The 16,273-nt window shown below is 31.4% G+C and overlaps 1 protein-coding gene across 2 annotated transcripts in view; it reads left to right on the forward strand.

The window, feature by feature from the left end:
* The first annotated feature begins 8,648 nt into the window (after nucleotides 1-8,648).
* Nucleotides 8,649-16,273, forward strand: part of LOC110630393 — a 56,089-nt gene continuing 48,464 nt past the window's right edge. For both annotated transcript variants that reach the window (XR_002490381.2, XM_021777868.2), the window contains exons 1-5: nucleotides 8,649-9,088; nucleotides 9,174-9,270; nucleotides 9,563-11,808; nucleotides 14,713-14,827; nucleotides 15,405-16,196. Coding sequence is in view for 1 of the 2 variants with exons in the window: in XM_021777868.2 (XP_021633560.1) it covers nucleotides 8,808-9,088; nucleotides 9,174-9,270; nucleotides 9,563-11,808; nucleotides 14,713-14,827; nucleotides 15,405-16,196 (3,531 nt within the window). In the remaining variant the exon portion in view is untranslated. The remainder of the gene's footprint in view (nucleotides 9,089-9,173; nucleotides 9,271-9,562; nucleotides 11,809-14,712; nucleotides 14,828-15,404; nucleotides 16,197-16,273) is intronic.

Below are 16,273 nucleotides of genomic sequence, written 5' to 3' on the forward strand. Positions count from 1 at the left end.
TCTTGTTGAAATAAATTTACATAATGGTAATTTATTAGGGATATAAATTGAAAAAGAATATCTTGTCCTAACACATTGGTTTCTAATCCTACTTGTGTTACCTTAAAGGGATATAGCATTTGTAAGAATGGATTTCCTAATATGATTTGTGTATTAAGGTTTTTTATTAACATGAAACTGGTTTTAAAACATATTCCATTATTACAAATATGTGCACTAGGTATTTTGTAATTTATTTTGACTTTAGTGGAATTTGCTGCAGATAGAGTTTGTTTTGTTTTATGAAAATATTTACTTGGGATGATCCCTTGATCTATACAATTCATGTCAGCACCTGAATCTAACATAGCTATGGTCTCTATATTAAAATCTTTAATTGTCAAATTTATTCGTACATACCATTTTTGATATTTAATTCTAGTAATATCATTGAATTTCAAAGCTTGTTCTTCTTCTGTGTCTGTATCTATTAATTCTTCTATTTTAGTTTTGTTCTTTCCTGAACTTTGTCCTATATTTTGACTTTCATGTAGAATTTGTTTAGAAATTTGATTTTGCTCTAATTGGTCACATCTTAATTTTAATTGTCTTACTTCTGATTTTAATTGTCTTATTTCTAATTGTAAATCTATAGAAGAAATTGTGGTTACTGATTTTTTGTTTTTAAACATTTGTTCAATATCTTCAAACTTTGTTGGAGGTTCAGTTTCTTATTTTATTTCTTCATTGATTAATTTGGTTAATTTTTTAAACATTTTACGTTTTATATTAGAATCTTGTACTTGTTCTATTTGTTCTAATACTTGATGGTATTCTGTTAAGACATTTATTTTATTGTTGCAATTACAAATTTCTCCTTGACAATTATGGTTACTATCTGTACTACTTATTGTGTCTGATGAATTGTCACTACTATATTCATCATCTAATTCTGAAGAAGATAATTTAATTTGGTCAATCTTATCTAATAATTGTTCTATGTTGTCAATTTTTAATTCTAAACCTAATTCATATATTTTCTTTCTAGCAGGACATTCTTTTGCATAATGTCCTTTTTGGTTGCATAAATAACATGTTATATTATTTTTATTATTTGGTCTTTTGAAGTTATTTTTTCTATTATAATTATTTCTTTTAAATTGTTTTCTTCTGAAGGGTTTCTTGTCTATTTGTTTATTATATCGTTTATGTTTGTAATTATATTTTTTATAAATCTTATCTGTCTTAAAAGGTCTATATCTCTTTTGTTTATATTTCTTTATGGTTCCGAAACCGAATTGTTCACACCAATTTCCTAGTTCTCTTCTAGATTGTCTATTTTCTATTTTTAATTTCTGTTGTAATTTCATATCCCTACATAATCTTATTCCTGTTAAATTAACACATGTTATTAAGTCTCCATATGTTAAATCATCGTATGATATATGGCCAAATTTTTGTTCAATTGTTTCTTTTACTTTTGTTGCAAATAATCTTGGTAGTCCTGTTAATAACTTTTCTTTCCAATGATATGCATTAGGATCTGCTAGAGCATAAACTCTTTTGAGAAAATTGTCTTTATACCATCTAAAATTTTCTAGTTTTCTACATTTGAGGTTTTGTAGAATTTCACTGTTTCTTTCTGTATATAAATTTAAGTCTCCTATGAAATGTGATATAATATTATATACTAGATATGCTAGGGTAAAAGATTGTGGTTGTCCTGTTGCTGGATCAATAACTGGTTCACCTGTGGTACTATCAATTCTTCTTGCTGTTAATATATTAGTTTTTATCTCGTTGCTTAATAATTTATCCCACCAAGTTCTTAATTCTCCAGTAAATCCTAAGATGATATTTTCCGCGGCATCTCTTTTTGTAATGCCAACTCTTTGTTTATAAATATTTCCTACTATGACCATTTCTTTGGTTATTTGTATTATTTCTGTTTCTGATAGATCATCTATGTTCCATTCGTAAATATTTTTTGCATTATATTGTTTTTGTTTTCTATCTAGAATTTGTAAATCATCTGGTCTCTTATTTTGTCTTTCTATGGTGTTTATGGGAACATTAATGTCTTGGTCAGAGTCTGATACTTCCAAGGGATTGTATATAGTTTCATTATCTGAAGAGGAAGAAGTTTCATTATATTCAGTAAGGATGATTATTTTTCCTTTGTCTTTACTAGGTTCTTCTATCTTGATTCCTCCTGAGGTGCTAGTTTTTGGAGACATACTCTGTTCATTTATTATTTTTTGTAATAATTTTGACATATCACTTAATTCTATCTTTGGATTTATTGTTACTGTATCTATTGGATTTTGTGAGGGTGGTATCATTTTTGTGAAAGGTTTATTACTTTGTTTTTTAGCTGGATCTATGTCATAAGGTTTTGGATTACTATATCGTTGGGATAAATATGTTGTGTTTGGTTTAGGAGTTATAGGAGATGGTGCCTGAGGTGTTTCTATATGTTCTATATTTGTAATTTCTTCATGATTTCTATCTATTTTTCTTCTATTCTGTGTAATTGTTGGCCTATTATATGTAATGATACATTGGTCCAATTGTTTTGTAAATTAATATCTCTTATATCATTATTTTGTATATTTGTAGTATTTACAATTGGTTGCATTCCATGAGAAATTTGGTTCTTTTTGAAGAATATTCTATCCAGTGGTGGTCTTTCAGTTTCATGAGCTATATCACTGGGTTTTCCTGTATTATTGACCTTGTGCCATTTATGTATTTTCTTTTCTAATATATTTAATTTATTTTCATGAAAATATTTTAAGTATGTGAAAAATAGAATAGTTTTCTCTACTTGTTCACAAAATGTAAAAAATTGTTTTTTAATTAAACTCTGTTCTTTTCTGGAATAGGTTTGTAAAAATGTGTCTCTTTTATTATAAATATATTTATTTTTTTTGGCAAAACTAAGTAATTTTAAATAAAATTGCGTAATATCTAAAATCATATAATTTAACTTAATAGTATTTTTTTAAAATAATCACAATTATTTTAATTTAATTTGCTTTTAATTTTATCAAATTATATTTTATTAATATATAATTTAATTAAAAATTATATATATAGGGTAATAATAATAATTACAAATATATGTATACGTAATTGATTTTAATAATTTATATTATATTAATATGAAGATAATGTATAATATAATATATTTAAATAGAACGAAATGTAATTAACGAATTAAATTAATTGAATTATATTATTATAAAACTTTAATAATTTACTAGTGCCTAAAATATATAATAATTATATATATACATATAGCTATTAATAACAATTATAAATACATATACATATATCAATTTATATATAATTATTTTAATAATTTATATATTATTAATATTGAGATAGTATATATACATAATCCAGAGGGGATGAACTTTAATTAAGTAATTAAATTAGTTAAATTATATTATTATAAATATTCAATAATTTATTAATGATTAAAAAGTATAATAATTTTATATTGCTATTATATATATAGATAATAAAAATAATAATTATAAGTATATATATAATTATTTTAATAATTTATATTTTAATAATATAATTCTATTAATATATTATATATATATAATCTATTTAAATAAAATAAATTATAATCAACTAATAAAATTAGCTAAATAAAATGATAAAAAATATTTAATAATTAAATAAGATTGCAATTATATGTGTAATTTTATTGAAATTATATGATATATAAAATATATTATTGAAATTATACATTAAAATTATAATATTACTATAAATTATTTAAAAATATATATATTTTTTATATAATAAAGGGTGGTTAGTCCATAAACACTATAATTAACAGTATTCGGCAATTGATTTTATTTTTATTCAATTACGTTTTTGTCCTCCTAAATGTCCTCCTAAATGCCCTCCTTTTTCTGTTTTCTTCATTGGTTTTGAAATCTTTCCACTTCCACGTCCTTCCTTGTCGGACACTGACACTGTTAAATAAACCGGTATCGTTTCAAATTCATATTTCCCTTATCAAAGCGACGTTGTTATTTATCTTCTTTGGCTCCATTGTCTCTTTTCTTTCTTTCTATTTGTTTGCTATAGTAAAAGCTCATGAAAAGATGAAAAGACAGTGGTGGGAGAAAAAAATAGTGGAGAGTTGGTTATACACAATGGTTGCATACATACAGCCTTATCAAATCTGTAAAACACCAACATATAATAAATCATTCTCAAGTTTATATTTAAAATGGTTGATATTTTTGTGAATTCTTAACCTTTTTTATTCAGTAATTGGATATCTTTAATTGGATATCTTTGAATAGGAGTATAGAAGCCAATCTAAGGTGAATAGTTACAAGAGATAAATACAAGTTGTTACAAAATATTTAAATCGTATATTATATACCCTTATTAGGTCCCCTCAATTCGAGCTTCCTTTAGCAAAGGTCAAATTGTCAAATTGAACATAATCGCTTGATGGCATGCTTTGGGCAACGACTTTGTCAAAATGTGGACTAAATGATCCTTGAAACAAATAAATTTGACTTGAAGCTCTTTCTTTTGTACCTTGTCATGAACAAAATGAAAATCAATTTTCAAATGTTTGGTCCTTGCATGAAAAATTGGATTAACAGATAAATATGTTACACCGATATTATCACATTACAAGTTGAGAGTTTGTGTGGAAAAATGTCCAATGTCATGCAATAATGCTTGAATCCAGGCTAATTTTGTGGTTGCAAGTCCAATTGCTCGATATTCTGCTTCAGTTGAAAATCTAGCCACTGTTTGTTGTTTTTTAGAATTCCACGAAATAAGATTTCGGCCCATAATTATTGCAAAACCTGTTGTTAATTTTCTATTGTCAAGATTACTTGTCCAGTCGGCATCAGTATATACATTCAACTCGTACTTAAGGATTTCGTGATCAGTAGCCCATGAGAAACGATATCCTTTAAGTACCTTAAAATACGCTTGAAAAAACTCCAATTGGTTTCAGTTGGAGCACGAAGGAATTGAGAAACTTCATGAACCGAAAAATATACCTTAGGCCTTGTAAGACTTAAGTACTGCAAACCAACAACTATACTCCGATACAAAGTGGGATCAAAAAACAAGATACCTTGCTCAGTTGTCTGTTTGTCTTTCGAATGAGCTGGTGTTGAAATACCTTTGCAATCAGTTATGTTTGCTTTATGTAGCAGATCCCATATATATTTTTGTTGAGTTAACAATAACCCTTCATCCGTTCAGATCGCTTCCATACCAAGAAAATATTATAATCTCCCCAAATCCTTTAGCATAAATTCGGTTTGAAGAGATTGAATAAGTTGACATAAAACATTAGTATTTGTTCCTGTTAAAAGGATGTCGTCAACATATACAAGAGCAAAAATAACAACATCATTCTTTTTAAACTGAAACAATGATGGATCAGCAGGGGAAGCAAAAAAACCATGAGTAAGTAAAGAAGAAAAGAGCCTTTTATACTATTATCTTGGTGCTTGACGAAGTCCATACAATGATTTTCGCAAGCGACAAACGTAATCAAGCTTTATTTTATCTTGAAAACCCGGGGGCTGTTTCATAAAAAATGCACCATCTAAATCACCATACAGAAACGCGTTAGATACATCTAATTGTTTAACCAACCACCTGCTAGAAACAACTAGTGACAAGATTATCCAAATAGTAGTAGGCTTTACTATATGAGAGAGTCTCAAAGTAATCAATCACAGGTCTTTGATGAAAACCCTTAGTTACAAGCCTTGCTTTGTAGCGATCAATGCTACCATCTGCTTTCTGCTTTATTGGAAATACCCACTTGCATCCAACAATATTTTGTGCATTACTGCTAGGTACTAATTTCCAGGTTCCAGTTTGAAGTAGAGCATTTAACTCTTGAATCATTGTCTCTCGCCACTGAGAGCTCTGAATTTTTTGTGTATAGCAAGTTGGAATGAAGGAAGAAATTCCTGTAGCAATATGACCTTGAGGCGATCAGGGAACCCGTGGTTTTAAAGTCCCAGTTTGTTGCTGTGTTATCATGGAATGGAGCTTGGCTGGTTGAGAGTCATTTGGTGGTGAAGGCTGATTCAGTGGTAGACTGAAATCAATGGTAATCGGTAATAGAGTAAAAATGAAACGAAATCAATTTGATGTTCGTTTTGGTCACTAGTTTGTGAGTTGGCTTGAATAAGATTCAAGGAGGGCATTCGATTTGAAGGAGAAGGAAGTGATTGGGTGGGGTCATGGTTTAGTAAAACAGTGGGGATTAAGGTTGTGTTTTGGTTTAATGAAACGGTGGGGATTGAGGGGAGTGATGCTGTGCGTTTTGACTAAGCACCAAGAATTCCAAGTTGAAAAGTTTGTTGATAAATTGGTACTGGTGGTAAAGGGACTGACGTATGATGAACTTATTCAATTGATCTAAACGTTTTTACTTAAACTCGCGTAATCGTAGAGAAGATCCATGCCTTTGTCATGATGGGGATATGAAGTTTTGCTGAATTAAATTAAAGAAATTGGGAAAGGCAGCTTTGGGGACGTTGGATCTGTGAGAGTTGTTTGGGTGATTAGGAATTGAGATGGTTAACTGAGAAATGCAGCAGAGAAGAGACGCGCCATCGCAGAGAAGTCTAGTTTGTTTGTCATGGTGGTAGCGTAGAGAAGAAGGTTAGGACCGAATGTGTTAGGTTTAGAGAACCGGAAAAAGCGTTTTTACTAAGAATTTTAAGATCTAGAATATACAATATGCACATCTCTTAGAATTGTTAGAATTGTTGAGAAGCATTAATTAACATATTATATATCGTTAGTGTAATTTTTTTGCAATTAAAATTTGTTACAAAAAATTACATTAACTTGATGATAATTTCAGTTTATTTAAAAAATAAAAATTAAAATTAGTTATATTTTTATTTTTGAAATTATTGATATATTTAAATATAAAATAAATATTTTATATGTAGATACCATTTAATTAGATTGCTTATAGAAGATCAATTTAATACTTTGATGAATTGAGATCCAGAAAATAGGGTTTACAAAGGGTTATGTGAACTTAAAAAAACCTCCTCTATGAGGAAGGTGTCTTTCCTTTTATCATGCTTTTCCAGTGGCGTTTATGTGAACTTAAAAAAACCTCCTCTATGAGGAAGGTGTCTTTCCTTTTATCATGCTTTTCCAGTGGCGTGTCACGATCTTTCTGCTACAGGATTTCGTATGGGCTCGTACGTACGGATAATGCAGTGACTCTCTCTGTGTCAGGCGGCCATTTAATTCCTTCCGGTGCGCGAATGGATAGGGCTGCGAAGTGATTGGGCTTATTGTCCTTTCCTCTCACAACAGGGTTAGAGAGAAAGAGACCGAACCCAATGGTGATCCGGTCTCAGGGCCAAATGGACTGGGCCGGTCTGAATGGGGAGTTTAGATGAACTCCGGTCTTAAAGCTGAGCGGGTTGGTCCTACTTTATGCGAGAGACTGGAGGGCCTCCAAGTGATAGACTGTCGTCATGGGTATGGCGGTCATGAAGAAATCCAAGTCATCAACCAGTCATCAATATTTATTTCATTTTACTTTCAAAAATAGACTTCAGTGCATTAAATTAAAAAAATAATTTTATTTTCTAATGCAACAGCTCTTAATATATGCGGATATTTGTTGAATAAATAATTATTCATTTTAAATTTTTTTCACGTGTTTTATAAATTAAATACTAATTTGACAAAAACAATTGAACAATTACTTTAAAAGTTATACTGATTTTTTTTTCATTAAAAAGATATTGCAGTAATAGATATTATTATATTAAATTAAATACTGATTCAATTTTTTATGAAATAAATTCTAACATATGTAATTATTTATTGGATATATTATTTATGTGTTCTTATTTCTTTTTTTTATTATTCTTACCATTTTTTAATCTTACTTTATTAATAATTTATTACTTTTTTTGTTTTTAGTTATTAAATAGTAACTCATTTTTTTAATTTACCTCCCTTTTAATTATTATTATTATTATAAATTACTTGATCTAATTACAACGTAATTATACATATTATTTATCATTTACTTTTAAATTTAAATTTTTAATTATTGTCACTTTATAAATGTTTGATTTTATTATGTATAGACATGTGGATGTTTACACAAACTAATAAATTTTTTATGATTTATTTTTTATTTTTATCATATTTTTTAGAATGAATAAATAAAATAATAATATATCTGTAAAATTTTATTCAGTACATTATACAAATAAACATTTCCTGTAAACGATGTTCAAATAACTTCTTAGTATATAAATTAATTTTTTAGTAAGATTTTGATTCGATTTAAGTATAATTTTAATAAAAAATTAAAATTAAAAAATTAAATAAATTCGATTTAATTTTTAAACTATTAATTTTTTTTAAATTTTGATTGGATTTAGTATTGTTTTTGAGTTTGTTTTGAAAATTTGAGAACAGTGCACAGCCCTAGAGTTAAGGCAAATAAGGGTAATTTGGGTATTATAAAAGTATTTCTCACCCTCATTGTATTTTCACTTATTGACTGCGGCAAAACCTGGTGGAGAGATCACGTGTGGTCACGTGTGATGAGAAATGACTCGACAGGTGACATATTATAGACTTGTCAGTTAAGGTTCCCGCGCCTTCTAAACTCTGCAATTTACTCTAGAAACTCCAAGATCACAAATTTAGGGCAAAAACGATTTATCCGTTACATTCTCGAAAATTTCTCAAAATCGAAAGTTATGCAAATGTCAAACGACGATTCCTTTCCCCAACTTGAAGCGATCGCCAATTGAACAATGTTCTTCCACGGCTTAGTTCGCCGGATACTTACGTCTCTCTTGCAGCCATGGCTGCTTGGGGAACCGGAGTTTCAACTGGATTTAGGCTTTATCAACTCCAGAATAACTGCTAAGAACCTCAGTTTCGATATCTCTTCTCTCAATCGCCTCTTCGACGAGTCCTCTCGTTTCTCGTTCAAAGAGGCTAGTTTGGAAGATTTCAGTGTTCGTTTCTCTAACTGGTCCGTACCTGCCTTGGAAATCGAAGTTCGTGGCTTCAATGTCACTCTTCTCGCGGGGTAACCTACCGCCAGGCCACTGCATGCGTGTGCATGTACATTCTCATTGATTTTTAATTTATTTGCTCGAGTATTTTGTCTGCAGGAAAGAGGAGGAGGATGATAGCTCAATAAGGGCGAGGAAATCGAGTGAGAAGGTTGATGAGGAAAAGAGGAAGGCTGTTGCTGGGATTGATCCTGAGGTACTTTCTTTTATGTTTGCACTTTTTTTATTAGATAAGAATGCATTTGTTTAAGTAGATTACTTTTTGGGCCAGGAGCTATTTTTATGGATTCAATAAATGCCAAATTTTAAGACCGAATGGTGTTGGATTCTACTTGTTCTTTTAACTGTGTCAAAGGTTATAATGCGGGCAAAGTTTGGTGTTATTTTTGACAATTTCTTCTCCTAAGCACACAGAGAGAATGTAGACCTGTTTGCCTGATCAACTAGACTTGAGTGCTATAACTTGGCATTTGTTTTCTGCATATCAGGGCAGCGCCTTGCACCAAGTGCTGGAGAGGGTCCTGGTCTCAACTCCCTCAAGAAATAAATTTACAACTTCGTTGTTGAATCTTCTACTCAGACATTGTCATTTGCAGATGTTCAATTCCAATCTTCAAGTGCAGGTTCCTGTATCAAATGATGCCCTTATATGGTTGGTTGAATTAAAGGAGTTTAATGGTGAATCTCAGTATTTTGAGCATGCATGTCTTCTTCGAGGATTTGTTGGTGCAGTCTTTAATCCTCTAAAGGAGATTTCCATTGTTATAGATTTTAGAGGTTTTGGAGTTGGATATGAGATGAAAGACAATAAAAACTCAGTTTTTTCTACCATAGAATTGTTTTCTTGCATTAAATTGAATGATCTTCAGCTGGCAGACTTCAGCATCCGTGTTCCTGAATTAAGTTTTTCACTTTCTCCAGTTGATTTCCTTGTTTTGTCGGTATTTGGCTATCTACCATCAAAAGAATCAAAACGTGTCAGAAATGGTAGACAACTTTGGAGACTAGCTGCAAACAGATTAGGATTTGTGATTTCACCTTCTAGGTCGTCATTGCATAGTTTAGTTGAATTTGTTTGTCTGTGGCTACGGTATCTTAATGCTTATGAGCATTTACTATCCCTCCTTGGAGATTGTGCTGACAGCTTATTAAAAAGGCCTGCTATTAAGATGTCTCAAAATGATCGCAGTTCTTTTAATCACAATTGGGATGTGATTTCTTCTATTGAAAAACAATTGCCAGCTGAAGCTATTGTTCAGGCACGCCGAATAGCCCGATACAGAGCAACTTTGAACATTCAACATGGTGAAGGTGGCTATAAAGGATCCTCTGCCTCTAGTTGGTTCAAGATTTTCTCTAAAATTGTTCCACTGCTACTATTCACTTGGAATGTTCTATATAGAGTTTTTCTTTCAATTGTACATGGTTTCTTTTTAATGAAGTTTCTTTTTCAAGAACAAAAGTTTGACAGACATTTGGGAATCAATTATGAAGCTCACCATATGCAATATTGCTTCCTGCTCAACTTTGGAAAAATTTTGATCAGAGTCTCTCCAAATGACACAGTTCAGAGAGTTAATGAAAAAATGGAATCACATATTGGGATCTCACATTCTGATATCCACTCATTCTGCCTATCAATCGATGCATTTTTATTAGTTTACATTGATGAAATTTTTGAACAGTACTTGTCAATTTCCTGTGGGCAGTTAAAGGTTAAGTCATCTTCTGTTATTGGGGCTGCAATCAAGGAAAGCAGTTCAAAGCATCATTTTAGTTCTGTGAAAGGAAATCGAAAAAAGAGGATTGATAATTTAAAAACTGTCCTATGGGGTGAGCCTGCACAAATAGTTTTCCCTTCAGAATCTGGTGAAACCAGTGATGCAGGTCAAGCTGAAAATGCTTACAACCCACTTCTGAAAAAATTTCTTGGAGAAATGTGGTCGAATTGGAAGACATCTTGCACGAAATATGATGATAATGAGATTCATTACTCTGAAAACCCATGGCTTCTTTGTGAGATAAAAAATTGTTTGATATATCCAGGCCTGAAGAGTTCAGATTCTGTGTTTTGGAAATGCAGCTTGATGGTGGGAAGATTAAATTTGGCTTTGGGATATTTGTCAATTATATCAATAGCTATCCTGCTTGGGCAGATAAAGCATGCTCTAAAATGGACCGAGGACAATGGAATGGCAAGTGTTCTTTCAAGTCCGACACCAACCTGTGAAGAGCAACCGGAAATTAGTTGGGAAGGTAAATATGAGGGTTGTATCAGTAGAATCAAGATGACTTTACAGAGAATACTTCAAGAGAAAAGTATTCAACTAGGAGTATTCATAACTGGTCCTCACATCCGGATGTCAATGAGAAAGATTGGACCGAATATTGGGGACAATGATGTGAATTCTGCAGTCAGTCAGGATGATTTTCACCTTGGAGTTGATATCCACAATATTGAGGCTGTTGTTTGGCCAACTTCAAAATCTGATTTGGTGTTAACTCAGTTGCCAGAATTTAATGATGTGGAAACAGGGTGCCGTAGGTTGCAAGAGCCTCAGACAATTGAAATTCCCAAATCAAATAATGAAAAGTATTCTTCTCAGACGTGTTTTTCACTCAGGTCTTATGTGAGAGTTAATGGTTTGAACATTTTCATGGGAGATTTAACAGAAATACAACAGAGCCAAGTTCTTATATTGAAGCCAATAGCTGTTCAGTTTTCAATTTTCAGGTGGGTTTTTTTGGCTTTTTGTTTTGATTTTATATCTTGCCACTTGGAGATTTTGAAGGGTGCCTTTTTCTTTGACCCTTGTTCTGCTTTGGATGCTGATTGCTTATCTATGTATGTAAAGCTGGTTTCTGAATAGGTTAATGAGATGCTACCATATGTCTATCTTATCTGTGGGTGTGTGCCAAGTGGCACAATTAAACTTTTAAATGCATCTTATTTCCATTTTTTTAGCTATATTTTTTATCATTGATAATAATTAAGATCATATTGTTACCATTTGTTAATATATGACTTCTAGTTTTCTAATACTTACCATTTATATAAAATCTATATCTATGTAAGTATTATAAAATTGAGCAATGAAATAGGGTCACATGACTGCACCATAAAACTGAGCTGTATAATAGGGCCATGTCATGTCACAAAGTGGTTGCTTATTTTCCTGCCACTTGGCATGATAACCACACCATATTCTTCAACCACCTCCCAATTTTTGTGCCATTTTGATGGTTTTTCAACATGGCAACTTGGTGTTTTCAATGGATTCTTTTAGTTCAGTAGGAAGATGAAGAGATCTAATGACAAGTAAAACAGATAATAAAAGTGTCCTATAAAAAGCCATAGCCACAAGCAAAATTAGCATTCAAAAATCTGTTCAACTTCAACGCTAGAGAAAGATTCTATATGTAAACCTAAAACCATTGCAGACTTCCTTGATCACATCTAGAAAGTTATAGTCGAAAAATTTTTTGAAGATAAATAATAAGATTTCATACAAATGTCTCCAGGGTTTGTTCTTAAAATTTAACACATTTTCTATTGTTTTTAAATATTTTTCAAACTTTCCATTATTCTATCCTGATTATTTATTCTATCAATAATGAATACTATGTAATGTTAATTATAGTTGCAAGAATTTTTGTAAGGCTACTATCATCGAATATCTTGACATCTTTGTACTATATTTGTACACATATACACCTATATTTATAAATTATAGTTGTAAGTAAAATTCTTAATTTTGGAATCAGTAAGTATAAACAGTTAAAATGCAATCAAAGTATAAAGTGACATTTCACAATTTATACAATAATGGTTTAAGGAATTAAAAAAAACCAGGGCATTGTGCAGACAAATGTCTAGTTTGTTTATATTCTTGTTTTCCCAAGGGCATCTGCTTTCCACTCCTTACAAATTTTTGATGTGCAAGGAAAATTTTCTGCCCATTTGTTACTAACTGCTGGGCTACTCAATAGTCATAGGTGGTCCTCCTTCACCCTTTATCCCTTCCATCTAGAAATGGCAATAGACATGGGATGGAATGGCAGCAGGGTGCTGTTCCCTATCTTCTATATTCAGTGGATCCTAGTTTCCTACTTGAATTTATATTTTCTTCTTTCATTGTGACATTTTTGTTTTAAATTTTAAATACGGATAAAAATTTTGATGTATTAATCATTAAGATATAAGCATGAGTACAACAACTAATCATAAATTTTATATGAGTCATTGGGTCTCCAGTTTCCAGTGTCCGATGTGGTTGTGGATCCCTGTGAGGCTGGGAATATCCGCACCATTAAGGTTGAAACCCCATGGAGAATCCAACACCATGCTTTCTTCCTCCACCCAAGTCTGAGTAGTCTGAGTAGATTGGTGCATAAGTTGCCAGTTTCCATATGAAGAGATTTTACTAGCTCAACCATTTAATTTATTTTCATAAATCGTACATTTCTCTTTTGAGCTGAATAAAATAATTAACTTCATAACAAAACATAACCAGTTACTTGGAATTGTCAGTATTTTTAAAAATCAAGCCTTTTTTACTGCTTTGTAAGGAAAATGGACGGAGACTCGGAGAGAACTACTAGTACTTCTAAAAATGAGGCTTCTTCTTTCCTTCTCTTATGGGACGAGGTTTTGGCCTCTTTGTCAGCTTGTACATCCAGTGATTTCAAGGGTTTGTCTTTGACTATTGTTCAGCTTGATTTTAGGTTCATCTATTCTAGTTTCTTCTCTCTAATGTTTACAGTGACGTTCTCCTTTGATTATGATTATATTTGAAGGATATAATATCCTCCACATTGTAAAGGAAAAAAAGAGGTACTGAAATTAATGTGAAATGTACACATTTCTCAAAATCAGATTTTGCCCTTTTTTTTCTGCAGTATTATGGAGCTTTTGGATGGAAACAAATGCTCACATTTTTTAGAAATAAGTTTTTTTCCCTCATTCAGTTTGCTATGGGACAAGGTGGTTTTATAGGCTTTGTGGCCTACTTCATGGGCTCCCAAAAGAAGTGTCTTTGAATGTTATTCAACATGATTGGTGGCCATTACCCTTTTAGTCCTTTGATGTCTGTATCTCTATGTTGTTTAGGTAGGAGGATACACTTATCCTTAAGTTCCTCAGTTAATAAAATTTCTGTTGTTATCCAATAAAAAAAAAGAATGCTTCTGAGGATTTAACTTTTATCTTAAGTGACTTCCTCTCCTGTCTTGAGTTTTTTCTGTTAATTTAATTTTGTTTTTTCTTTTTTTTATAAGATGCATCAAATATTGCAGAATAGCATCACCATTCTTGCACTTCAACATTAAAGACGAAAACTGGCTCTTTTTTGAGATAAACTTCATACTTGTCTGTTCTCATCTTTATTCTCATCAGTTTTAATACTTAGTTTTCCAGTTACAAGTTTTCTTAATCATGTTTCAGTTAAAATGTTCAGAAAATCTTCATTACTTTCCTTTATTTGTGAAAGATTTTGGTGTTATTGAGAACTGTGGAACTGTTTACAGTGAAAACTCTATCTCCCTGTTTGTCTGTCTCTCTTTCCCCCCTCCTCCTTCAAATGTAATGAAAAGCCATATATGCTATTCTGATGATGCACAAATTTTGCACCTGTCACAGGGAGTGTGTTCATTCATTTAGCACTACCACAATTTCTTTCTCTACTGCAATGTGTGGGAGAGCTACAGGATTCACATTTATATCATATATGGATGAATTGCAAGGTTTTTTTCAGGTGATCATGTCTTTCTATGTTTCTGAACTAGTATTCCTGCTTAAATGTGAATAAAGCACATCTCCATATGCCAACACCTTGAAGTTTACTGTTGGTTATTTAATTATATACAGGTTTATTCTCCATTCAAGTTTTTTCACCTAATCTTTCCATAGTGATGGAACTACACCTTCAAAATGTTAAAGCTAATAATAAGAATATTATAAGATTGCAAGGGTTGTATGAAAATCTTCAACTTCTTTTTTTTATTATTTTTTGAGGAGGAAGTGGGGGACATGCACATATTTCTAATTTCTAAGACTTTGATGCCTAGATAAATAAAAATGCTACTTTCCAATAATGTAGAAAAGCGAGGGTTGTAGTAATGTTTTTGATAGAAAGACATGCAATTTTTTTAGTATTTCTTATTGTTCTCTCTCTGAAGGGACAATAGTAAAGTGAAGTGGAAAAATTTTTATACTTCAGCTCTTTGTTCTTTGATACGTTTTCACTGAAAAAGAAAATGTTTGCAGAGTTGCCTTATGTTTTTAGCACATGTTCATTCATATCATGAGTTGATGATATTACTACTGTCCAGGTTGTTGCAGATTTACTTTTAGCAGTTTCTTATGTTTTTGATGGCCTTCACATAACTGGTTATGTACCTCTTCAAGATTTTATGAGGCAAAGTAAGGCACTTTCAGATCCTGACAACAATGAGACAACTGCAGAAGGAGTTCCTTTGATTTATAACAGTACTTTATTTTCAATTAATGGTACTTTTATTTTTGAGTCAATGGATGTGATTCTTCAGAATTCCAGAATAAGTGATAAAGGGGAGAATTCAACAAAAGTATATGATGCTTTGAGTCGTAAAAAATTTTCTGGGTTTGATTTGCAAGAATTTGGAATTTGGATTTCCGTTCATCATATCAGTACAGATATGTCTTTTGGAGAAAGGAAAGTGGAAATTCTTTTGGATTTGTTAGGGATTCAGTCTATAATTTTTAGGTATCAGGATCATATGGGAAAAAGTTTTGATCACTTTGTAGTTAGAAACTTGCAGCGGCAATCTCATAATTGGTTATATGAATCATCCCTTTCTAATTTCACATTTTCTTTAGCCTTGGGTTGTCCTCATGATAGGATGAGTAGCTCATTTGGTAATTCTCCTTCGGGTGGTAATCAATCATATAGTGTGGATAACTCCCATTTGATAACTGATTCTCCAATGTCAAGTCATTGGATACTCATAAATGTTACACTAGGCGGAATATTTGTCACAAGGCACTCAATAAAGAATGTAGTGGTTGGAGCACATCAATTTAATAACCTTACATCATTGCTTTCAGTTGGCGAAAATCTTCAGACAATCTCTTGGAGGATACAGGTGCTGACTTCATCTCTAGTTGAGGGAAACAAATTATCTCCTATACATGAGCTTCTTTTTTAAGTTGTATTATATAT

The sequence above is a fragment of the Manihot esculenta genome, chromosome 13 (assembly GCF_001659605.2).
Source record: "Manihot esculenta cultivar AM560-2 chromosome 13, M.esculenta_v8, whole genome shotgun sequence".
Classification (NCBI taxonomy): Eukaryota; Viridiplantae; Streptophyta; class Magnoliopsida; order Malpighiales; family Euphorbiaceae; genus Manihot; species Manihot esculenta.